General features: G+C 39.3%; 1 protein-coding gene across 1 annotated transcript in view; it reads right to left on the bottom strand.

The window, feature by feature from the left end:
- The window catches only part of TMC1 (transmembrane channel-like 1), a 70795-nt gene that overhangs the window by 32141 nt on the left and 12898 nt on the right, over window positions 1–25756 (bottom strand). Inside the window, exons 4-7 of the mRNA XM_009886410.1 lie at window positions 24179–24319; window positions 10952–11042; window positions 4797–4878; window positions 255–361 (exon numbers count right to left, since the gene is read on the bottom strand). Coding sequence (XP_009884712.1) covers window positions 255–361; window positions 4797–4878; window positions 10952–11042; window positions 24179–24319 — 421 coding nt within the window. The remainder of the gene's footprint in view (window positions 1–254; window positions 362–4796; window positions 4879–10951; window positions 11043–24178; window positions 24320–25756) is intronic.

Below are 25756 nucleotides of genomic sequence, written 5' to 3'. Positions count from 1 at the left end.
AAAGTAGTTTAGCACCATCCCAGACCATAGCAAAACACTTTCAGGACACAACCCTCTGTATTTCAAGACATGTCTCTGTAAGGACAACTGTCCACAAAGCAAGCACATTTTTACAGCTACAGAACACCTTAATAATTTCAAATGGAGCATAAAGACATTAGTAATTTATTTAAAGGTCCATCCTTATGAATGGACTCACTGCAAAGACAGACATTCACATAACAGTTCTCAATGATAATTTCAAAGTTTCCCACCTCAGGCACCATTACAAGTCCAAAGGTCAGTCCAAAGAGAATCATGTTTATTCCATACATCCAGCGCAAAAATATGAAATAAGATGCGACTGATGAGCCAAAGTGACCTATGGAAACATGAAATATAAAAAAAAAGCAGATAAGTTAGTCCTCTTCTGTTATTTTACCTTAATATGAAGTTGTTCAAAGTTTATTTAAAATAAATAAAATCAAGGGAGGCTTTTCATTTTCTTTATTACTGTAATTCTAATACCTTTTCTTCAGGATTACATACTAACATTCAATGACCTGGCAGAGAAACAGAAACAAAAAATAGAAGATAGAGTATTTAGGGTCACATAAAAGCTGTTATATTTACTAATATTAAATCCTCTAGAAGCAGGATTCAAAGCAAATCACACTGTTTTTTTTAATTTTTATTTTTTGCCTGATGTGGATTGTAAGCATTCTTGACAGGTTGAGCCAGCACCAGCCCAGTTTTAATAGGAAGCAGCACAAAATTAGCCAGTGGCGACAGACTTTCCAAGGGCACAAAGTACTTGTAAATGGTGTTATTGGAGTGCTCACCAGAGTTGTTCACCGGGGAAGAACAAAAAGATCTGCAAGTGTTTGTACCCTTTCTTTTCCTTACTTTGCTATTTATGTTCTACCTGCACCCATGTGTGCAGGCAGTCCCATAACCAGGTGCACAGATGAAGCCATGGACTCCACCTGCTCTGGACCCCTGATCCAGACCCGTGCAAAGAAGACGTCACAGGGGAATCTGTTAGCACTAAGGACCTGATTTGACTAATACTTTGCAAGTCAGGCCAAACAGAAATAACAGTTCAAATACAAATCCCAGCTTGCTGCAGCATGGCTATGGGCAGCTGGCAGCTGGGTTCATCTGTCTGTCAGATTAAGCAAAATACCAGATTTCAGTTCCATTACCAGTGCTTCACAGAAAAAAAAAAAGTGACCTTTCAACAGTTTTTTTCACATACAGTCCAGTTAAGGAGCCTGATACACTCTGATGCCAAATAATGAGAAGCAAATCTCTCTGTCAGAGTTTACATTGGTATTTCCACACTGTTTTACAAGCCTTGTAACAGATGCTTCCATTCTGTAAAATGAGGTTAACATGACTAGTGTAAATTGGGGCATATATAGGCATATTTTAGTTTAACAACAAAATCTGTAGAAAATTTAATACTTTTAAACTGGTATAACCCCAGAGTATAAGCAGAGACCGACTGGTAAGAGGCATTTATCAGGGCTAGGCAAAGGAAGGAACAAGCAATTCTGTCAAGGACTTCAGCATTTCAAAATCTGCTTTATTCACAGTTCAGAACAAAAACTTGCATGAAGAAGTAGCCAATCTTAGCAGTGGCTTACATACTGGGAAGTCTGGTAGAGGCATAAAGCAAGAGACTTTGAATTAGTCAGTGTCTGGCTGTGATATGCCAATTACCCAATTATAACCCAGCTACGGCCTTTGGGGATGCCACAGTCTCAAACAAATGAAGTGCAGGAAATTAGGAAGATTTCTGATTTTAAGATACTTTTGATGCTGTAGACCTCTCCATGCCATATTAGTTCTTTTGCTCACATCCTAATATCCCTATTCTTTTGGGAATGTCTTCTGTACATGCATTGAGTTAGAGTTCTTGTATCAGTTACCCTGATGAAATCGATGCCACGCATGCAGCTGGAACATCTGCATTAAGGCACTGCATTGGAATTGCATGTATCAGTATAGTTCTTGCAAATAACAACACACAGACTGCACTTGGGCTTTATTCTTTTTCACCAATGAGGCAAGAACAGCAACCTCTGATAAGTGAAAAGCTTAGCTGGTGATAAGGATAATTTAACTATGGATGCCCTTAACTACATTTCCAGAGTGGGCAGGTCCAAACAGGGGCAACGAGGAACACGGAAAATGGTAAAACAGCCTGCAGTAGCTGCCAACAAAACCAGTCCAAGTTTCACCAGTATTTTGAATCCACTCTAAGGTGCAGCATGTTCCAGGTATGAATGAAACAGTCATGCTTTAAAGTAGACTTTAGCCATCTTTCCTGCACCCGCAGCCTCACCATACTATGCATTGGCATGAATTATATAAATTATAGCAGTGGAATGAAGAGGCTCACCCTGTCCCAACACAGCAATGTGCGTTTCCCATAAAGTCCTGTTGCACACATGTTACTGAATGTCTATTCTGTAAGGAAAAGAAACTTCTCTTTTAAGCAGGAGCCTGCCTGAGATAGCCCAGCACTTCATGCTGATGCCTAGTCTTTCTAGATAGCTGGTGGTCTGGAAGAGTCAGACCCAGTCGAAGAGGACTGTGATAAGAAGGACCCTATTTATTATAGTGGGGAGCATTATGAAACTAAGCAGAGGTTAAAGATAACATTCTTGCTAGGGATTAAATGTAGTTAGTGTTTTCATTTTTTCTTCTTTTTATTAGCTTCTTTATTCCTTCATTCTTTTATTTAATATTATTAAATGACATTGTTGATTATAGTTATCACAGAAAGGAAAATTCTGTCAAGAATTTTAGTATCTAAACATTAACAAACACCCTGCTGCCAGTCCATAACTCCACCAGAAATGATCCCTGTGTAAAGTTTAAACATGTGGTTAATGAAGTTTGTCGTTTAGGGCACAGTATGAAAAGTTTAAAGCAGGGATATGTCTTCTCATGCCAATATTAATAGTGAATTAATAATGATTAATAATGATTAATAGTTATTTATTTTTTCCTATATTCTTATATAGCACATCTAAGGCACAGTAGTGTAACTGTTGAATTATATGACTTGATGTGGTCAAGGTGGTTCTTGGGTATCTACAAGTGGCCTTGAAATAAAGACAGAATTATTTTTTCAAAGCAGAGAGGAGCGCTGTATCTTAATCTCTACTATTCACTTATCCACAGACTAGCTTTTTCTATTTCAGTTTCCCTCACTTCTCCTTTTTTAATATCTAAACCCCACTTTTTCCCTGGGACTTGGCAGCTGTATCAGCGTCATCATTAAGATGACCTTGATCTTAGTACTACGAATTTGCTAATGTGAGGTACACGCTGAAAGCTACTGCTTGGGTTAACCAGAATCAAATAAATTGTGACTTAAAATTCTTTTCCTCAGCAATATTTCAGAGCTGTTCCCTTGAAATCAAGGTGTTTTCTAGACTACATAGTTTTGGACCAAACTGTACTTCTTAAATAACTAATATTTGGACAGAGGATTTTTTCTGCAAATAAAAGCAATTGCAGCTTACGTTAGAAGTATGCTGAACAGAAAAAAAAAAATAGAGAAAGAGTAGACTTCACAATATTACCCTATTGAGATTATGAAAAGGTATGATCCCACTGTGATTTTGGGACTTTCCAGGTGACAGCAAAAATGTTACTCATTTCAAATGAAAAAATAAATACATATGAAAGCAGGACTGGAAAAAAATGACCCTATTCTATTTTTGCATTCTGACTTTACAAGGAAAGAAATGTGTCTGTTGGAAGTTACTACTAGCGGAACAGCTTGTGCAAGGACTACTTTACAGAAACTTTCAGAAACATGTCTCTCACAAATCCTTAAGATGTCTATTATGTGTCCAGACCAGCAAGAGACCACATGCATCTTATTGCTGGGTTTAACAACACATATGCAGCAGCTTCTTTCTAAACTCCACCACAAGTGAGTAGGTAATCTGTTCACCAGTTTGTGGCCCATATGTTTAAGGACATATTATAAATTCTTCTCAAGGGTTATTTTGCAGTCCAAAACTCCACAGAATTCACAATTTATTATTTTGCTGTTCTTCTGCTGTTCTGGTTATTGTCTTTTGATGCAACCCACAGCTTCTTCCAAAGGCAACTTCTCTAAAATAAGTTTCCCTTGCACTTTCATCTGCATTTCATTAGTGGCAGAGCCTCACTCAGGTACCCGTACAGTTAAGCCAAATTTCCTTCAAAGAGAGTGTTGCAGTTTAAATTCATCACCAGAACTGCAAAACAAAATTGACTTGTGCCAAAAACCTCCTCTCAAACATATCCGTAGTACTAACTACACTATTTTGTCTATATTGATGCCTAATATAAGGGGACATCCAAACCCACTATTGTTTTCTCTGTTTTGTATTATATGGTTGAAAATGAGAGAAATAACACCAAAATACCAAAATACCAAAAATATATGAGGCTTAAGATGATGAAAAAACATCACAGAAATAACTGTACTATAAATACAGACAAAATAAAGTGAAGGTAGGCAATAGCTAAATCCCAATTCCACTTTTTCATGATTAAATTCAACAATGGCTCCTGAACTGTTACCTGTACATTGAGGATTTTTATCTGTAAGGTGACTAACACTCTCCCAAGGAAATTTTCAATGAGCTATAGCATCAAGCTCAATAGATATTAATGAAAAATAAATACTCATTGATTTTATACTACACATTGAATTTCTAAAGTATCAAAAAGTAATTTACCATTTTGGCATACATCAGAAACATGATACAAGATACTGTTCTTGATTACCTTGCATAAATACTTACTTTCAATCTCCTTAATTTTCATTTCCCAGGGTATGCAGGCTGTCTTAAAATTCTCAAAATCTCTTTGAAATTTCATCCATTTCTGAAAAGGGTCACAGACAGAAAACCCGCCGTCATCTCAGTGCCCAGATGCTCACTTTCCCCTTGAGCTAAAGTGACCCCTTAATCATCCACGGTATCCTTTGGCAGAGCCCACTGCAACAGAAGTGCTAGCTTATGAAGAACCATCTCCTTTTGTTTGTTCTGAATATGTTTCCTACTGGCTTTGTGTGAAGTCTCTATTTCTTTCACAAGAAGAATGATTAAATAATCCCATCCTTTCATGGCATTCATTTTTTTTAGAATTATTTCTGAGAATTTAATTTGTTATTTCCTTTGCTGTTCAAAATTCAGGACTCGAGCTCAAGCTGTTTCATTTAATTACAATTATTCTACCCAGTAGTTTATCTATTGGATACGTGTAACTTCTGTAATTGAGCTTCCTGTGCCCAACTGAGTTTGAAAGCCTAATTAGTTTTTGTGAACATTAATGCTTATGAGATGTGACTACACAACTGCTCACAGAAAATCCAGTCTAACTTAAGGTAAACCCAGCCATAGAAGTAGTCCTGCCAAATATTCTTAGTATCATTCTGCATCAGCATTTTAGTTTGGGGCAAGTGTCCTTTTGAAATAAACCTCCCAAACCATCCCAATTTACCACACTTATGTTTGCACTGTAAATCAGTGTCACAGCATAAAACCAAAGCAAAAGATGTACTTGAGGAATGTAGCTGAGGTGTATGATGATCCACATCCACAGCTACTGGCTACTTAGTCCTTGGGACTACACAGAACTTAGCGCAAAGAAAGACCTGCAAGAACGCATTTTGTGTGGACAGTGGATCATCAGCAACCACTGTTTGGCCTGTCGGTCTCAATCCTAGAGAGCCATATTGCTTCCTAGGATATACATTTCCCTAGAGCCTGGGCTCAGTGGAGATGCCTCCTGTATTTTTGCTCTGGGGCAAAAATACACTTTTTGATTCTTCACAAAGGGCTATCTCAAAGGAAAGAGAGTTGACAGAAAAACCCAATCTACACTAAGAGAAATTAACTTTCACAGGATACTAAAATCTTGCAAACTCTTGCAAAACAGTTGATTTTTGTCTCGATTGCAACGTTCAATCAAACTGTGAGCTTGCATTAGAAATCTTTTCATGCGAGAGCAGTAGAAATAAAAGTGTTAACATGCAAAGAAAGACAAGGAACACTGTTTTGGAAGATGGATACATATGGCAATAATCTGCAAAAAGCTCCCTATTTGCATTACATGAAGTTAATGAAATAATAAATTTACCTTGGTCATCATCACTTTGTATGCATAGAATTTCTTTCCTTTTCCTTTTCCAAGAGCACCTTCAAACTTTTCCACAAAAAGCTGGGCTTCCCTGGAAAATGAGGGCAAAAGAGAGAGATAGATGATACTACGGTAAACATGATATTGTGTCTACTATAGCAAGGTAATTTTTTATGTGTTCTAAATCCTCATAGAGTTTTGTATAATCTTGTTCCCTTAGTAATGCTTAGAAAGATAAGCTCTGAGATTTTGTATTTCACAGAAGACTAATCATATGTGGCGCAAACAGAACAAGCTACTTCAGTCATCTGTTCTAATCCAAATTCATTTGGAGCTCTGAGATTTGCTTGCATCCAGTTAATGTTATCAAATATTTTTAGTCACAGTGACTTTCTTTTGCACTTCAGCTGCTGCCCTTTTGTGCCACTTACAAACTGTTATTCCTCCTGTTTCCACCTAATATAAATTGTTGTCCAGCTACGTAAGGGAAATTTATTTTCTTCTTTTATTTTAGAGATATGTATACACTGGAGCCTTAGTTCCCCTGTGTCTACCCTTCTCAAGACTAGATTTAATTCAACTCTTCAGAATTTCTGCATATATCAACTCTAACTGTTCCATTACTTACAAGTGTAGCTTCAGTGGTCCCCAAAAGACTAAGATTTTGCTTATAAAGTTATGGAAGTTAAATAATACCCTGGTGACACAGATATGGAAGGAAGATTTTTAAATTGTTTCAAAAAGGCATAATAAACATGGATTAAAACAATAAATAGATGAGATCAAGAGCATACTAGTATTTCCTCCATTTCATCTCATTTTCATTTATAAGTATGACTTTCATGTGTGTCTCTATTGAGAAAATGTGCCCTAAAGGCTAAATGTCCTGATCTAAAACACCGGAAAATAGAGTAAGAATTCTTAGTCAATGTATGCACAAGACTGTGTAACTATTTTATCATCACACTAGATGCCTCCAAAGCATTGTATATTATATTAGGTATTACACTAAGCCCTTGAGAAAAGGTAGACTATCGGGAAAATATTAATTGTGATGCATGTCTGTCCAGAAGGGCTACAGATAGGTTCACTGAGTGAAATCAATTATCATGTTTATATCTTCTGCTTACTTATTTTATGTAAGCAAGCAAAAAGATTGTGTTAAACTGCAAAATCTGATGATGGCATTGGCAGAATAGTAGTATAGCTGTGATGAAAGAAAATTAAAATTTTGTGTGAAGAAGACTATTAGCTGCATCATAAATTAACTCACGGTTAAAAATCTCAACATGTCTAAAAATACTGTGTATTTGTAGTAACTGCAAATGCTTAGAGTGATCTTCATACTATCGTTTGAAGACCTATCAAAACGTTTCCCCACTAGACACCCACCACACCATTCTTTTTGGCTCACAGTACCAAGGCTTTGAACAGCCTTTTTTTCTACGCTTCTCAAGACTGTGCAAAATTGAGCTACTGAATTTAGCTTTCACTCTGTGAGAGCTTTCCTTCTTCGAAAGCCCTCTGAGCACTCTCACCTTGCACGTGCTCAGAGCAAAACCCAGCTGGTGAAGCATCAGGAACAGTGCTAGTTCACCTGACCTCCACAGGAGTTTAGCATGCCTTTTCCCACCATCTGAGATCCCATTTCCTCCTTCAAAGACACAGGTTGGCAGAAAAAAAACCAAACTACACACAATAACATGAATCTCAATACAATCACTTTTTTCCCCCCCCTTGTGGTACAAGGCATGCACAGATTCAGATAAAAAAGCTAAAATACCCAGCCGCCACCCCACATACACACCCCACCTATTCACGACTTCAAAGTGTTCCTAGGGGATCAAGTCAGTGTCTTTTTAAGGCTCTAGAACCCTTATTCTCAGTTCTGCTCTTTTGGATCACGTTTATATTCTGGATTTTTCAGTCTTATCTTTCTGTACTTTAGCTAACTTTTACACTGACTGAGCCTTCATTATTTTCCAAGCCACTTTGAGTCCTTCAAAGATTTTCTGGCTCAGCGCTCACATCTCATTCTTTCATTTTGATTTTAAAAAAATTCTACTTTTAAATTTCATACTCTCAAATAAGTCAGAGAAAACAGATTCTTTCAGCTTCAGGAAACTAGTGTCTGAGAGACCCTTTTAAAACCACGTCCTCAGGATTTAGAATCTTGTTGCACTGTCAGGAGATATAAAGCAGTCCTAACAGCAGATGGCAGCTTCCTCATAAACTCAGCAGTCAGCGCTGGAGCAGTACCATAAAAACAGCCAGAATCAATAAACTGGACACGTACCAATCTCCCATGTCAGCTTATCATATTCTGGACTTAAGAGGAAAACCTTCTACCACTACTTCTGTCACTAGGTAATTCAAGCATTGGAGCTTGTTCCTGAAAAATTACCAAAATCAAAACCTACAGAGCTGTAGAAAACCTGTGCTTTCAGTGACTAATTATAAGCAGTTATGCTGCAGAATATGAAGATTTCAAATTTTAAGTTTGTTTTTTGTTTTTTGGTTTTTTTTACAGTGAAGCAGTAAATTAGAAATTTAAGGGCATAATATCAAAACAAACATTAATGTAAAAAATCCTCCATAACAGATATGAACATATTTTGCATCTGTAGCTGAACACAAAAGTTCTCCAAAAACATGTTATGCCATAATATAAAGCTAAGCCAAAACAAGAAGGAACTTTTCACAACAAAATTCATAAAAATATTTATTTTAAACTCTTAATCTAAGCCTTGTGTTCACTTGTTTTAGATGTCTTTTTACAAGGTTTTCTACAAAAAAAAAAATAGTATTTCCTATCCCTGTATGCCTCCTGGACTCTCCATCAATCAATCTTTCAAGTCAGACTGTTAGCAGTATTTATGCTTTTTCTCCAGGACACACCAAATCGTTGCTTTTTTGAAGGTGGTGATCTGGATCTCCAGGTTTAATGCTACTGACTGTTCTGGATGCTTCCCTGAGTTTTACTTCGCCAGTAGCTGAGGTTTCATTTCTCCCTGCATCTCTTCTTCCCCCTGCATGAAGCCAAGTGAGTTACACATGCAAGACCGGAGTACAAAACCTGTTGGATCCATGCATGCACATTTGTGAAGCCACCTTCAAGTTTTATGAAAGAAAAATGAAGAAACTCCTTTCATTTTTTTTATCTATTGCTTTCCTGTACTGGTTAGCAGTGTGCCCAAGGGGCCAAGAAGGCGAATAGCATCTTGGTAAGTATCAGGCTAGTATTAAATTTGTTGTATAAATCTTGGGAAAAATCAACTAAGTCCAAATGGTAGGCTTAAGGTACTATTTAGGTTTTCCATTTACACTGTATTTGCATTCTAATCTAGTTACAGTACTTTGTGACTTTTGGAATTAATAGGACTTAGGGCATTAATGGATATTTCACACTGACCATGACAAGAGGATGTTTCAAACATGCATTAAAAACTGTGGCTATTAATATTTCCCATTGTTGTGAACTAATTGCCAAAATCATCACACAGTTAATAATCATCACCAAGTTAATAAAAAAGTAGCAAAAGCTATACAGCCCAAAGAATTGTGGTGAATGGAGTTAAATCCAGTCAGCAGCTGGTCACAAGTGGTGTTCCCCAGGGCTCAGTATTGGAGTCTGTTCTGTTTAATATCTTTATCAACGACGTGGTCAAGGGGATCAGGTGCACCCTCAGTAAGTTTGCAGATGACACCGAGTTGGGCACAACTGTTGATTTGCTTGAGGGTAGGAGGGTTTTACAGAGGGATCTGGGCCAAGGCCAATTGTATGAGATTCAAAGAGGCCAAGTGCTGGGTCCTGTACTTGGGTCTCAACAACCCCACACAACACTACAGTCTGGGGAAAAGTGGCTGGAAAGCTGCCCAGTGGAAAAGGACGTGGGCGTGTTGATGAACAGCCGCCTGAATATGATATTGGATACGTGTAACTTCTGTAATTGAGCTTCCTGTGCCCAACTGAGTTTGAAAGCCTAATTAGTTTTTGTGAACATTAATGCTTATGAGATGTGACTACACAACTGCTCACAGAAAATCCAGTCTAACTTAAGGTAAACCCAGCCATAGAAGTAGTCCTGCCAAATATTCTTAGTATCATTCTGCATCAGCATTTTAGTTTGGGGCAAGTGTCCTTTTGAAATAAACCTCCCAAACCATCCCAATTTACCACACTTATGTTTGCACTGTAAATCAGTGTCACAGCATAAAACCAAAGCAAAAGATGTACTTGAGGAATGTAGCTGAGGTGTATGATGATCCACATCCACAGCTACTGGCTACTTAGTCCTTGGGACTACACAGAACTTAGCGCAAAGAAAGACCTGCAAGAACGCATTTTGTGTGGACAGTGGATCATCAGCAACCACTGTTTGGCCTGTCGGTCTCAATCCTAGAGAGCCATATTGCTTCCTAGGATATACATTTCCCTAGAGCCTGGGCTCAGTGGAGATGCCTCCTGTATTTTTGCTCTGGGGCAAAAATACACTTTTTGATTCTTCACAAAGGGCTATCTCAAAGGAAAGAGAGTTGACAGAAAAACCCAATCTACACTAAGAGAAATTAACTTTCACAGGATACTAAAATCTTGCAAACTCTTGCAAAACAGTTGATTTTTGTCTCGATTGCAACGTTCAATCAAACTGTGAGCTTGCATTAGAAATCTTTTCATGCGAGAGCAGTAGAAATAAAAGTGTTAACATGCAAAGAAAGACAAGGAACACTGTTTTGGAAGATGGATACATATGGCAATAATCTGCAAAAAGCTCCCTATTTGCATTACATGAAGTTAATGAAATAATAAATTTACCTTGGTCATCATCACTTTGTATGCATAGAATTTCTTTCCTTTTCCTTTTCCAAGAGCACCTTCAAACTTTTCCACAAAAAGCTGGGCTTCCCTGGAAAATGAGGGCAAAAGAGAGAGATAGATGATACTACGGTAAACATGATATTGTGTCTACTATAGCAAGGTAATTTTTTATGTGTTCTAAATCCTCATAGAGTTTTGTATAATCTTGTTCCCTTAGTAATGCTTAGAAAGATAAGCTCTGAGATTTTGTATTTCACAGAAGACTAATCATATGTGGCGCAAACAGAACAAGCTACTTCAGTCATCTGTTCTAATCCAAATTCATTTGGAGCTCTGAGATTTGCTTGCATCCAGTTAATGTTATCAAATATTTTTAGTCACAGTGACTTTCTTTTGCACTTCAGCTGCTGCCCTTTTGTGCCACTTACAAACTGTTATTCCTCCTGTTTCCACCTAATATAAATTGTTGTCCAGCTACGTAAGGGAAATTTATTTTCTTCTTTTATTTTAGAGATATGTATACACTGGAGCCTTAGTTCCCCTGTGTCTACCCTTCTCAAGACTAGATTTAATTCAACTCTTCAGAATTTCTGCATATATCAACTCTAACTGTTCCATTACTTACAAGTGTAGCTTCAGTGGTCCCCAAAAGACTAAGATTTTGCTTATAAAGTTATGGAAGTTAAATAATACCCTGGTGACACAGATATGGAAGGAAGATTTTTAAATTGTTTCAAAAAGGCATAATAAACATGGATTAAAACAATAAATAGATGAGATCAAGAGCATACTAGTATTTCCTCCATTTCATCTCATTTTCATTTATAAGTATGACTTTCATGTGTGTCTCTATTGAGAAAATGTGCCCTAAAGGCTAAATGTCCTGATCTAAAACACCGGAAAATAGAGTAAGAATTCTTAGTCAATGTATGCACAAGACTGTGTAACTATTTTATCATCACACTAGATGCCTCCAAAGCATTGTATATTATATTAGGTATTACACTAAGCCCTTGAGAAAAGGTAGACTATCGGGAAAATATTAATTGTGATGCATGTCTGTCCAGAAGGGCTACAGATAGGTTCACTGAGTGAAATCAATTATCATGTTTATATCTTCTGCTTACTTATTTTATGTAAGCAAGCAAAAAGATTGTGTTAAACTGCAAAATCTGATGATGGCATTGGCAGAATAGTAGTATAGCTGTGATGAAAGAAAATTAAAATTTTGTGTGAAGAAGACTATTAGCTGCATCATAAATTAACTCACGGTTAAAAATCTCAACATGTCTAAAAATACTGTGTATTTGTAGTAACTGCAAATGCTTAGAGTGATCTTCATACTATCGTTTGAAGACCTATCAAAACGTTTCCCCACTAGACACCCACCACACCATTCTTTTTGGCTCACAGTACCAAGGCTTTGAACAGCCTTTTTTTCTACGCTTCTCAAGACTGTGCAAAATTGAGCTACTGAATTTAGCTTTCACTCTGTGAGAGCTTTCCTTCTTCGAAAGCCCTCTGAGCACTCTCACCTTGCACGTGCTCAGAGCAAAACCCAGCTGGTGAAGCATCAGGAACAGTGCTAGTTCACCTGACCTCCACAGGAGTTTAGCATGCCTTTTCCCACCATCTGAGATCCCATTTCCTCCTTCAAAGACACAGGTTGGCAGAAAAAAAACCAAACTACACACAATAACATGAATCTCAATACAATCACTTTTTTCCCCCCCCTTGTGGTACAAGGCATGCACAGATTCAGATAAAAAAGCTAAAATACCCAGCCGCCACCCCACATACACACCCCACCTATTCACGACTTCAAAGTGTTCCTAGGGGATCAAGTCAGTGTCTTTTTAAGGCTCTAGAACCCTTATTCTCAGTTCTGCTCTTTTGGATCACGTTTATATTCTGGATTTTTCAGTCTTATCTTTCTGTACTTTAGCTAACTTTTACACTGACTGAGCCTTCATTATTTTCCAAGCCACTTTGAGTCCTTCAAAGATTTTCTGGCTCAGCGCTCACATCTCATTCTTTCATTTTGATTTTAAAAAAATTCTACTTTTAAATTTCATACTCTCAAATAAGTCAGAGAAAACAGATTCTTTCAGCTTCAGGAAACTAGTGTCTGAGAGACCCTTTTAAAACCACGTCCTCAGGATTTAGAATCTTGTTGCACTGTCAGGAGATATAAAGCAGTCCTAACAGCAGATGGCAGCTTCCTCATAAACTCAGCAGTCAGCGCTGGAGCAGTACCATAAAAACAGCCAGAATCAATAAACTGGACACGTACCAATCTCCCATGTCAGCTTATCATATTCTGGACTTAAGAGGAAAACCTTCTACCACTACTTCTGTCACTAGGTAATTCAAGCATTGGAGCTTGTTCCTGAAAAATTACCAAAATCAAAACCTACAGAGCTGTAGAAAACCTGTGCTTTCAGTGACTAATTATAAGCAGTTATGCTGCAGAATATGAAGATTTCAAATTTTAAGTTTGTTTTTTGTTTTTTGGTTTTTTTTACAGTGAAGCAGTAAATTAGAAATTTAAGGGCATAATATCAAAACAAACATTAATGTAAAAAATCCTCCATAACAGATATGAACATATTTTGCATCTGTAGCTGAACACAAAAGTTCTCCAAAAACATGTTATGCCATAATATAAAGCTAAGCCAAAACAAGAAGGAACTTTTCACAACAAAATTCATAAAAATATTTATTTTAAACTCTTAATCTAAGCCTTGTGTTCACTTGTTTTAGATGTCTTTTTACAAGGTTTTCTACAAAAAAAAAAATAGTATTTCCTATCCCTGTATGCCTCCTGGACTCTCCATCAATCAATCTTTCAAGTCAGACTGTTAGCAGTATTTATGCTTTTTCTCCAGGACACACCAAATCGTTGCTTTTTTGAAGGTGGTGATCTGGATCTCCAGGTTTAATGCTACTGACTGTTCTGGATGCTTCCCTGAGTTTTACTTCGCCAGTAGCTGAGGTTTCATTTCTCCCTGCATCTCTTCTTCCCCCTGCATGAAGCCAAGTGAGTTACACATGCAAGACCGGAGTACAAAACCTGTTGGATCCATGCATGCACATTTGTGAAGCCACCTTCAAGTTTTATGAAAGAAAAATGAAGAAACTCCTTTCATTTTTTTTATCTATTGCTTTCCTGTACTGGTTAGCAGTGTGCCCAAGGGGCCAAGAAGGCGAATAGCATCTTGGTAAGTATCAGGCTAGTATTAAATTTGTTGTATAAATCTTGGGAAAAATCAACTAAGTCCAAATGGTAGGCTTAAGGTACTATTTAGGTTTTCCATTTACACTGTATTTGCATTCTAATCTAGTTACAGTACTTTGTGACTTTTGGAATTAATAGGACTTAGGGCATTAATGGATATTTCACACTGACCATGACAAGAGGATGTTTCAAACATGCATTAAAAACTGTGGCTATTAATATTTCCCATTGTTGTGAACTAATTGCCAAAATCATCACACAGTTAATAATCATCACCAAGTTAATAAAAAAGTAGCAAAAGCTATACAGCCCAAAGAATTGTGGTGAATGGAGTTAAATCCAGTCAGCAGCTGGTCACAAGTGGTGTTCCCCAGGGCTCAGTATTGGAGTCTGTTCTGTTTAATATCTTTATCAACGACGTGGTCAAGGGGATCAGGTGCACCCTCAGTAAGTTTGCAGATGACACCGAGTTGGGCACAACTGTTGATTTGCTTGAGGGTAGGAGGGTTTTACAGAGGGATCTGGGCCAAGGCCAATTGTATGAGATTCAAAGAGGCCAAGTGCTGGGTCCTGTACTTGGGTCTCAACAACCCCACACAACACTACAGTCTGGGGAAAAGTGGCTGGAAAGCTGCCCAGTGGAAAAGGACGTGGGCGTGTTGATGAACAGCCGCCTGAATATGAGCCAGCAGTGTGCCCAGGTGGCCAAGAAGGCCAATAGCATCTTGGCTAGTATCAGAAATACTGTGGCCAGCAGGACTAGGGAAGTGATTGTCCCCCTGTACTCGGCACTGATGAGGCCCCACCTCAAAAACTGTGTTCAGTTTTGTGCCCCTCACTCCAAGAAAGACATTGAGGTGCTGGAGCGTGTCCAAAGAACAGCAACAATGTTGATGAAGGGTCTGGAGCACAAATCTTATGAAGAGCAGCTGAGGGAACTGGGGTTGTTTAGCCTGGAGAAAAGGAGGCTGAAGGAAGACCTTACTGCTCTCTACAACTACCAAAAAGGAGGTTGTGGCGAGGGGAGGGTGAGCCTCTTCTCTCAAGTAACAAGTGACAGGATGTGCCCTCAAGTCGCACCAGGGGAGGTTTAGACAGGATATTAGGAAAAATTCCTTCACCAAAATGGTTGTCAAGCGTTGGAACAGGCTGCCTAGGGAAGTGGTTGAGTGACCAGCCCTGGACGTGTCTAAAACACATATAGATGTGGCACTTAGGGACATGGTTTAGTGGTGGACTTGGCAGTGTTAGGTTAATGGTTGAACTTGATGATCTTAAGGATCTTTTCCAACCTAAATGATTCTATGATTCTATGATTATTATGCAGTTGAAAGAAATGAAATTTTTTTTTTTTAAAAAAAAAAAAGATTATTTTGTGAAAAAGAAAGAGTGAATTTTTTCTTTCACTTTTGGAATAAACGATGTTCTACAAGCATGTCTTACCTTTTGGTGTATGGTGGATTTTATCAATAACATTCTAAATAGCATTTTCATACCGTTCACTCTACTGCTTACATAGAAAGACAAAGCCTTACAAGGGAACCCCACCACATGCAAATATACAGAGGATTATTAAGTGCCTTAAGGCAGCCTATCTGCTAGCTGCACCCATGAATATAAATGTGAATCTCAATAACAACTTGATTCTATCAAAAATTCCCACCAGAGTTTTAATGAAATACCTGAAAATCAAATTCAGTGCAGAAGCAGAGCTTGAAAGAAGGCCTCTGGGTAACAAGCAGAAACGTGTGCAGTTATGTTTACAGAAACCATAACTACTAGACGATGGTGGAGCCATCAAACAGAACATGTTTTCCTTCTCCCCCTCAGCTTTTCTTCCCTTACCAGCTCTGTAGCAGATTAGTCCCACTGGGTTACCCCTGACCTCTGTGATTTGTGGGTTAAGGAAACCTTTCCCTGACTTCTGCTTAAGCTTCCCAGCTTTCAAATTTCAGCACCATTCAGTCAGGGAACAGGCTTGCGATGCTCTTTCCATGTCTGTGACACATGCTCTTTTTTGTTAAATATAATTGAATATGTTATTTAATTCAGGTTTCTACCTTGATGTCTAAACTGTCTCACTGAAAGGCCTCTAACTGTAAATTGCTGCAGACTTTTGCCACACTTTATCCTCTCCTCCATTTCTTTTGTGCTAATAATAAAATGTGGGAGAAGAAAGAACAATCAAGTGATAGAAAGTAGTCCAAAACCCATATAACTCTTTTAGAAACCACAACAAGAACAAAACCAACATACATATATATGCACACCTACTTGGAAGTAATGCAACTTCACTAACATGAGGACGTGTCAAAAACAACGCAGACTGACAAAACTGAGCTTTGTAATCACTGGTATCATGTGTTATAGGTAAATTATCTATACCACAAGATAGGCCAAAGCGTGCCCCGTTAGCTAACTGTGAATTTAAAGAAGCTTCAGAGAAACCTTATTAATTGAATTACAGACACAAGGAACTAATAAATGTTGCATGGGGCTGGGCATTACTGTCCCAGAGGAGAATGAGTTAATTATTAATACTAGGTGTGGAGTTACAGCTTCCAAAGTGCTAGGTGTACGGTACTTTGGGCACTTCAGTGTTACAGAGAGAGGATGAATTACAGCTCTCAGAGGCTGTTACTAATGAATAGGATTCAGGTGGATTGCTCACATTTTTTCAGTAACAGTTCAGGAAGGTTTCAGTCTCCAAGATCTAAAAACTCATTAAAAACAAATGTCTTATTAATATTGATCACCCAGCACTTCTCCAGGTCTTAAAAAGATTGACTAAATACTGACTGCAAAACAACTGTTGTCAGGCACAGCTCACTTGAAAAGCAGGTCCGTAGTAATAATGGGCAAATTATAGTGTTATTTAATACCCTGCTGGCCTCCAGGACTGCCAGTATGTCCACAGTAAGAGACATGAAATACTGATTCATTGGAGTAAAAAGAGTGCATCCACAGATGAGAAATTTCCACCATCCCACACGTGCACCTTATGTATCTTTGGGGTTTGTATACTTATAAAATATTCCCTCTCCAATTCATGTGTCTTGATGGGCAATCAAGTCCTGTAATAAAAGAAATTATGCTAAAAAAGTAATGAAAAATTGCCACATTATATTCTATCCCTGACAGATGAAAAGGGGATGGGTCTGATCTGCTCTGTTTCTCTTAGAAAAAACAAGTTCTTATGGCTCTCTTTATGGTCTGTATTTAATTGGAAGCCCTTTAAAAAGCCTAAGCTTGACATTTGACTGCCTTTTTCTTTTTGTATTGTCATTTCAATTGGTATGATAGTTTGCTAACTGGATTGTGGTAGAGCTTTAAAGTGAGACTACTGTTGGCACATTTCTGGATTCTTGTGTTCAGTTCTCTGATTGTACAGACTATAATAGGCTTTGCCAGTGGATATAAACAACATAGCTGTTGTTAACAGCCTTTGCTATTTTGTAGCATAAAACTAGTATACTAGAGCCAAACACAGTAGCACAGCTTTTAAACCTTCCCTTTCCTTCATATCCATGCAAAACTAGGCCAGGAGTATGCACAGACTGGAATGTAGTTGCCAAAATCAGACCCTCAGAGGTAAATTGGGATAGCTTTCCCTGGAGGTTTTCCAAATTGCAACAGCTGAGGCTGTGGCCTGTGAGCTTTATTTTTTTAATAGCTTTTTCTAATCCAAAAATCATTTTGATAGTTTACCTCCCTCTCTAAATATCAGTCTCTTAAATAATGATTGATGGTCATTATCATCTGATGGCCTTTCAGGCAATTTTGTGCTGTCCTAAGTAGGCAGTGTTAAGAGGAAATAGGCATGAATTATCATCTCCCATAGAAAAGGCCCAATAACAGTTCTCACAAACCATGTAAAACAGTGGAAGGAAAAGGAAAAGAGCAAGAAAACCCTTTGGAAGGAAAATATATCAGAAATGAGAAAAAGTCTGGACTCCAGCCACGCTCATGATCTCAGCAGCACAGACCACTATGTCCCCGGCCCACAGCCTAACACGTCTATTGCTTAGGGCCTGGGATAGTGGTGATGACATTTCCTGCATAACATTTTTCATTCCTCTCCATGTGCTCTTCCTTACTTTTTTCTGTAAATTTCTGACCATGATGTCTCAAGGTGAGGTTAGAGTCTAACAGTGCCAGTACAGCTTAACTTTGAACTGCAAAGGGACACTCTGCAGTAGAGCAGTATCCTCAGTCATGGTTCTTCAGAGAATAATCAGGGGCTGTTTGAAATGCATCTTTCTAGACACAGGGATGTAAACTAGAAGTTAAAGCTCATCTAATTTACTGCTTCTGCTCTATTAGGAATGCCATTTCAGCAATGAGTATCTCAGCCAGGTTTTGACAGAAGGCATTTTCAACAGAGCTACTAGTTCTGCATCTGTGTTCTAAAGTTATTGTTCATTCACACATTTTCAGAACAAAAGAATGAAGGAAAATATTAACTATTTTTAAAAGTAGACATTAGAACTAAGCAGAAATCATCTTTCTGCCCCTATACTTTTTAAGCTATGAAAAAACACTCCCTTGGGAGAAACTGGTTTTGAATTGTCAAAGTGAGGGGGTTGTTCAATTTTGAAAGTGCTTAAACAAAGTGTTTCAACAATTTAAAATTTCTTATGACTTTTTTAAAACACAAATTTTACTGGGAGTTAAATCTTTCCTGAAAAGTAGTTTTTTTCTGACAAATTAACACCTCTTTTAAAGAAATAATATTTAAAATTAAAAGTTCTAATCAACCCTAATATTCACTTTTCAAAATAATATGCAAAAGTGGTCTTATTTTGTCATGGATATGTAACAAATCCTTGAGCATTCCTGGGAACCATTTTTTTTTCCATTCTTGGAAAAAAATGGGTGCTAATACAGTAAAAACATGGAAGTGATATTTGGCTCAAGTGAAGAATATTTCTCTTAATGCTGAGAATACATCTCCAATGAAGCATGTCTCTGTTGTGAAAGGCAGAAGACAAAGAATAGGGAAATTTCTTCTTCTACCTCTAAGAAGATAGGCAGCTTTTATTCCCCCCACACATCCCATAATAGCCCCCTTTAAAGTACTGGAAAGTATCAAAAGCCCCCTTTAAGTACTGAAAGGCCACAATAAGTTTTCCCCGAAGCCTCCTCTTCTCCAGGCTGAACAACCTCAACCCTCTCAGCCTGTCCTCATAGGAAAGGTGCTCCAGCCCTCTGATCATTTTTGTGGCCCTCCTCTGGACCTCCTCCAAGTCTATGTCTTTCTTGTGCTGAGATCCCCAGAGCTGAATGCAGTACTCCAGGTTGGGTCTAAGCAAAGCAGAGCAGAGCAGAGCAGAGTGGAGTGGAATGGAGTGGAGCGGAGTGGAGTGGAGTGGAGTGGAGTGGAGAGGAGTGGAGTGGAGAGGAGTGGAGTGGAATCACCTGCCTCAACCTGCTGGCCACACTTTTTTTGATGCAGCCCAAGATATAGTTGGCTTCCTGGACTGGAAGTACACATTGCCAACTCATCTCCAGCTTTTTATCCACCAGTAACCTCAAGTGACTCTTAGCAGCGCTGCTTTCAATGCATTCATCACCCATCCTGCATTGATACTAGAGGTTGCCCTTACACAGGTGCAGGACCTTTCACTTGGCCTTGTTGAACCTCATAAGGTTCACATGAGCCCACTTCTTGAGCTTGTTCAAGTCCTTCTGGGTGGTATCCTGTTCCTCAGGCATGTAAACCACAGCACTCAGCTTGGTGTCATCTGCAAAATTGCCGAGGGTGCTCTCAATCCCACCATCTATGTCATTGATGAATATATTGAACAGTACTGGTGCCAATATGGACCCCTGCAGAATACCATTTGTCATGAATCTCCATCTGGACATTGAGCCATTGACCACTAATTCTCTGGATGTGACCATCCAGCCAATTCCTTATCCACTGAATAGTCCATCCATCAAATCCCACCTCTCTCCAATTTAGAGAGAAGGATTTTGTGGGAGACCCTGTCAAAGGCCTTAACAGAAGTCCAGATAGATGACATCCATAGCTCTTCCCTTTTCCACTGATGCAGTCACTGGAATGCCACTAGGTTGGTCAGGCAGGACTTCCCCTTAGAAAAGCCATTCTGGCTGCCTCAAATCACCTCCCTATCCTCCATGTGCCTTAGCTTAGCTTCTAGGAGGATCTGTTCCATAATCTTCCCAGGCAGAGGTGAGGATGGCAGGTCATTAGTTCCCAGTGTCCTCCTTTCTCTCCTTTTTAAAAATGGGTGTGATATTTCCCTTTCTCCAGTCACCAGGGACTTCACCTGACTGCCATGGCTTTTCAAATATCATGGAGAGTGGCTCAGCAAGTACATCAGCGAATTCCTTCAGGACTCTGGGGTGTATCTCATCAAATCCCATAGAATTCTCTATGTTCAGATTCCTCAGGTGGTCACTAACCTGATCATCTCTTACAGTAGGCGGGGCTTTGCTCCCCCTATCCCCATCCTTAGGTCCATCCACTCAAGAGGTGTGGGAAGAGAGGTTGCCAGCAAAGACTGAGGCAAAAATATTGTTGGGTATCTCAGCCTTCTCCTTGTCTGTTGTAACCAGCTTGCCACTAGTATTCATCAGGTGGAGTACGCTTTCTTTGACCTTCCTGTTCTGGCTGAGATAACTGTAGAAGCCCTTCTTATTATTCTTTGAATCGCTTGACAAATTTAGCTCCAGCTGGGCCTTGGCCTTCCTCATCCCATTACACATCTAGGTGATGTTCCTATTTTCTTCCCAGAACACATGTCCCTGCTTCCAATGCCTGTGAATTTACTTCCTGCCCTTGAGTTTGACCAGCAGGTCTTGACTCAGCCATGCCGGTCTCTTGCCTTCCTTTCCTGATTTCTTACACCTGGGAATCAAGAGCTCTTGCACTCTATGGAAACCATCCTTGAAGGTCTGCCAGCTCTTTTCTGCTCCTTTGCCCCTAAGGAAAGTGTCTCAAGGGGTCCCATTGACTAACTCCCTGAAGAGATGGAACTTTACTTTCCTAAAATTCAGGGTCCTCACTTTAGTCTTTGCCTGACCCATACCCTTCAGTACTGCAAAATCCACCAGTGCACAATCACTGAAGCCCAGGCTGCCTCCAATCTTGACGCCACTGACTAGCTCACTTGCGTTGGTGACCAACAGTTCCAGTAATGCATCCTCTCTGGTAGGGCTATTACCGCCTAAGAAGAGCTACCCTTGATGCACTCCAGGAGTCTCCTGGATTGCCTGCAGCTCACTGTGCTACTTTTCCAGCAAATTTCAAAGTGGTTGAAGTCCCCCAGCAGGACAAGAGCCTGCAAGCATGTTGCCTCCTGTAGCTGGAGTAAGAAAGCTTCATTAATAGGCTCCCCTTGATCAGGCAGCCTGTAGTAAAAGCTGACTACAAAGTTCCCTTTGTTGCCTTGGTCTCTAATTCTTACCCATAAGCTTTCAACCTCCTCATGGCTATTCTTCAGAGGCAGCTCTTCACGCTCTATCTATTTCTTGATGTAGAGGTCAATGCCTCCTTCCCTCCTTCCTGTCCCTTCTGATCAGCCTGTAGCCATCTATAGCAGCTGAAGCCCAGGCTGCCTCCAATCTTGACGCCACTGACTAGCTCACTTGCGTTGGTGACCAACAGTTCCAGTAATGCATCCTCTCTGGTAGGGCTATTACCTGGCCTAAGAAGCTACCCTTGATGCACTCCAGGAGTCTCCTGGATTGCCTGCAGCTCACTGTGCTACTTTTCCAGCAAATTTCAAAGTGGTTGAAGTCCCCCAGCAGGACAAGAGCCTGCAAGCATGTTGCCTCCTGTAGCTGGAGTAAGAAAGCTTCATTAATAGGCTCCCCTTGATCAGGCAGCCTGTAGTAAAAGCTGACTACAAAGTTCCCTTTGTTGCCTTGGTCTCTAATTCTTACCCATAAGCTTTCAACCTCCTCATGGCTATTCTTCAGAGGCAGCTCTTCACGCTCTATCTATTTCTTGATGTAGAGGTCAATGCCTCCTTCCCTCCTTCCTGTCCCTTCTGATCAGCCTGTAGCCATCTATAGCAGCACTCCAGTCATGGGATTCATCCCAACAAGTTTCAGTAATGGCACCTAGGTTGTAGCTTTCTAGCAGTGTGGTGGCTTCCAACTCATCTTGTTTGTTGCCCATGCTACATGCATTGGTGTAGAGGCACATCAGCTGTGCTGTCAGCCATGTCATCTTTTTAGAGACACACACTTCAATTGCTTTGAGGTATTTCATTGGTGTTTTCCTATTGGCTCCTATTACCTCAGAAGCCCCTGGCTCATCTCCGTAAGACTTCAAGTGTGCTGCAGCGTAGCCAGCACAACTCAGAGGTATAGGCTGAGGGCCCTCACTAGTGACCTGTCTCTCTAACCTTGGTGTGTCATCCCACAGCTTGTCACGGGAAAGCCTGATGTTATCGCTTTCCCCCTTCAAGTCTAGTTTAAAGCTCTGTCAACCAGCCCTGCTAGCTTGTGAGCAAAGACCCTCTTCCCTCTCTGAGAGAGAGGAATCCCATAGGCACCAGCAAGCCTGGCACTGTGTAGACCATGCCATTACCAAAAGAATCCAAAATTCTGTCAGTGACACCAGCCACAGGGCCATGTATTAATAGACTGGCTTCCTTTGTTTCTTCCAATATTGCTTCCTGCAACTGGAAGGACAGAGTTAAAAATTACCTCTGCTCCAGCTCCCCTTGAGAATTGTCCCAAGGCCCGGAGTCTCTTTTGATTGCCCTTGGACTATGTTGCAGCTTCATAGCCACCCACATAGAATAGCAATAATGGGTAATAGTCCAAGGGCCGTACCAAGATAGGAAGTTTCCTAGGACCTAGGAATTGCTAGGAATGTTGGGATAGAAGAATGGCTATAAAAATAGAAGCTCTGTTGAGAGTAAGAAGATAAAAAAATTTAACTTTATCTGCATAGGGAACCTTCTGCTATAGACTATGCAAAATAAAGTAATTATTATCTTATCATCTAATCTGCTCTCCTCTTTTTTCTGAAATTTCTCTTCACAGTGCTTCCACTTTACATCTTCTAGGTACTCAGTTCTCTTTTACTCCCTTCCATGTCACCTTCTTGCACAACATACATTCTATTTCTTCTTTCTAACTGTATCCGTCCCAAAATTGCCTTACCTTCTAGAAGGAAAAAAATTTAGACCTTCCACACCATATTTCATACGCTTTCTCCTACCACTATGTCTGTGTTTTCTATCCATATCAAAAACTCTCTGCAGGAAAGACAGCTTTTTTAGGTTTTTTCTCTGTTAGATGTGTCTAACCAAACATGATTTTGTTGGTGTTTGGGCAGTACTGCAGTGAATGAGTTATTGAAAACAGAGTGTAACAGTTTTAGCAAAAGAATAAAGTTCTCTGTGTTTACCTAGTTTCCTGCGCTCAGTGGAAATTTAACTGAATATGAAAACTAAACTTTTAGCCTTAATGAAAACATAGTGATACGGTTTTATATGCGGCATACCTAAAAATGCATGAAAATGTGAGCTCAGATTCCAATCAGTTTTCTTTCTCATAAGTTAAACAAAAAACTTGTTTTTCTTTCTAAAAAGTTAGAATGGAAAGATAAATCCTCTCTTCCCACCCCAGTAATCTTGAGGTATTCCTGAAATTCCATCACTTTTCTTGAATGAAATATTAAACTTTTCAATGAAGGAATTTACCAACATCAACCTACCAAGAAATTGAAAGATTTTGCAGGGAAGTGTAATGAAAACTCTAAAAAGAAAAAGATCTGAGATTTTCATATTGATTTCAGGCCTACAGAAACATGAAAGCACTGATCTGCAATGTCGTTTACCTCTACTTTCTGTGAAAGCACATCCTGTAAAAGAGAGATTAGAGATGGCTTGAAGCTAATTGTGTCAATACGTCTAGAAATAAAGCGAAAGTTCAGAAAAACAGTGCAAAGTGCAAAGCGCAAAGCAGGATAGCTGATTTTCACTATGGAAATCAAACCGTACTTCAGGACAGACAACTTCTTTTTCATCTTCCATGGCTTGTTTCGTAGCGTGGCAATTAGTTTCTTTTTTTCTTCTACCTCTTCTTTCAGCTTGGCCAATTCCTCCTCTGTAATCGGCTCTTCCTCAGAGTCAGAATCAGAGCTTCAAACAAAAGCAGGAACAAAAACCGTCAACAAAACTCAAACAGGACAGAAGTTTTCACTGAAGCACATACTTGGTGTTAGTTCTTGTTAACTTTGAGACCTAGATAAATGCCTTCACTGTTGCACAGAAGGAAAGACACAGTTCACTTAGATTTGTAATTCATTTTAACATGAAAGGCAAAGCCTGCACACAAAGTGCAGAGCCACAGCTAAACCAGCACTACGCTTTGAGCATCCCATGGAGAGTGGCCACTGATTGTTCCTGCAGCAGTAACCAGCCTCCTGAAAGTCCAAACTCACAACGGGCAAGTGAGGACGCTATGGTCATACTGCAGCTATAAAAATGAACTTGTTCACCCCACTTCAGTGTGCTACAGGAGAGAGAAGAGACACTGCTGCCACAGCAAAGACTGGTTTAACACTGGATGACAGCCTGTCCGCTGATCAAGGCAGTAACATTTTAGTGATGGGAAAGATTCAAAGCCACATTGCAGCAAGGCTGTGATGTCCCCTAGCACTCGGAGTAAGCGGATGCAATAGTAATGGCATGTCCAGATGTGTTGTGGCTTTAATCTGAACTTCTTATCCATGCACTGATTTGTAGTATCTTTGGAAAGCACTGCTGATTAAGGCAATGTCCACTTTCCTAAAACCTGCATAGGTAGCCTTTTCTGTGAGCAATCTTACATCTCATATAATAGCATGTAGCAAATCATTAGCAACAGGTGTTTCTTCGTCCTATGGCAGCAACCAGGAAAATGATAAAAAGGAAATCATTAGACTCTGACTTCCTGCCCTAAAAACCTGACAGTGACAATTACCACTAAGTCAGCTCTTAGTAAAAGCAGGTTGATGTATTTCTATTTCTTTCTTGTTGTGTTTCCTTTTGGCTTTTTTTTTTTTTTTTCTGTCCTGAATGTTTGACAAAGTATTGCAGGGTTTTTTAAATAGTTTTCTAGTTTGTGTTGGGAAGGGTTCATTCAGACTTTATCAATCAATCAGTTTTCAGGTTGTTTTGCTTATAATTCACCTTTCTGAGAGTTTGATGTTCACAATCTGACGTCAGAGCTGAATGATTTGTTGCCTAAGCACCTAATTGTACACTTTCATCCTTGGGATAACTAAAGAATTATGAACTTTTTCTTCTACCAAAACAGATAACACAGCTTTAGTTAAAGATTTGTGTGACATAAGGGTCAAAGGGCTTATTTGTGTGACATGAAGGAAAAAAAGATTTAGCAGCAAGAATATTTATGAAAAGTTCCAAAACAGACAAATACAATAAAAGCAAAATTCTTTTTGCAATTCAGCAAAATACAAATCTCTCATTGGTCATTTACCTCTAGTTCTCATGAAATACACATCATTATAGCAAAAGCTACAGGGGATCAGTTTAAAAAATTTAGACACAGAGGAGTTAAGTTAGCAAAGGAAA

Source organism: Charadrius vociferus, unplaced genomic scaffold (genome assembly GCF_000708025.1).
Source record: "Charadrius vociferus isolate BGI_N301 unplaced genomic scaffold, ASM70802v2 scaffold505, whole genome shotgun sequence".
Lineage (NCBI taxonomy): Eukaryota > Metazoa > Chordata > Aves > Charadriiformes > Charadriidae > Charadrius > Charadrius vociferus.
Note: the sequence above shows the minus strand (reverse complement) of the source record. Positions and strands in the feature narration are given on the sequence as shown.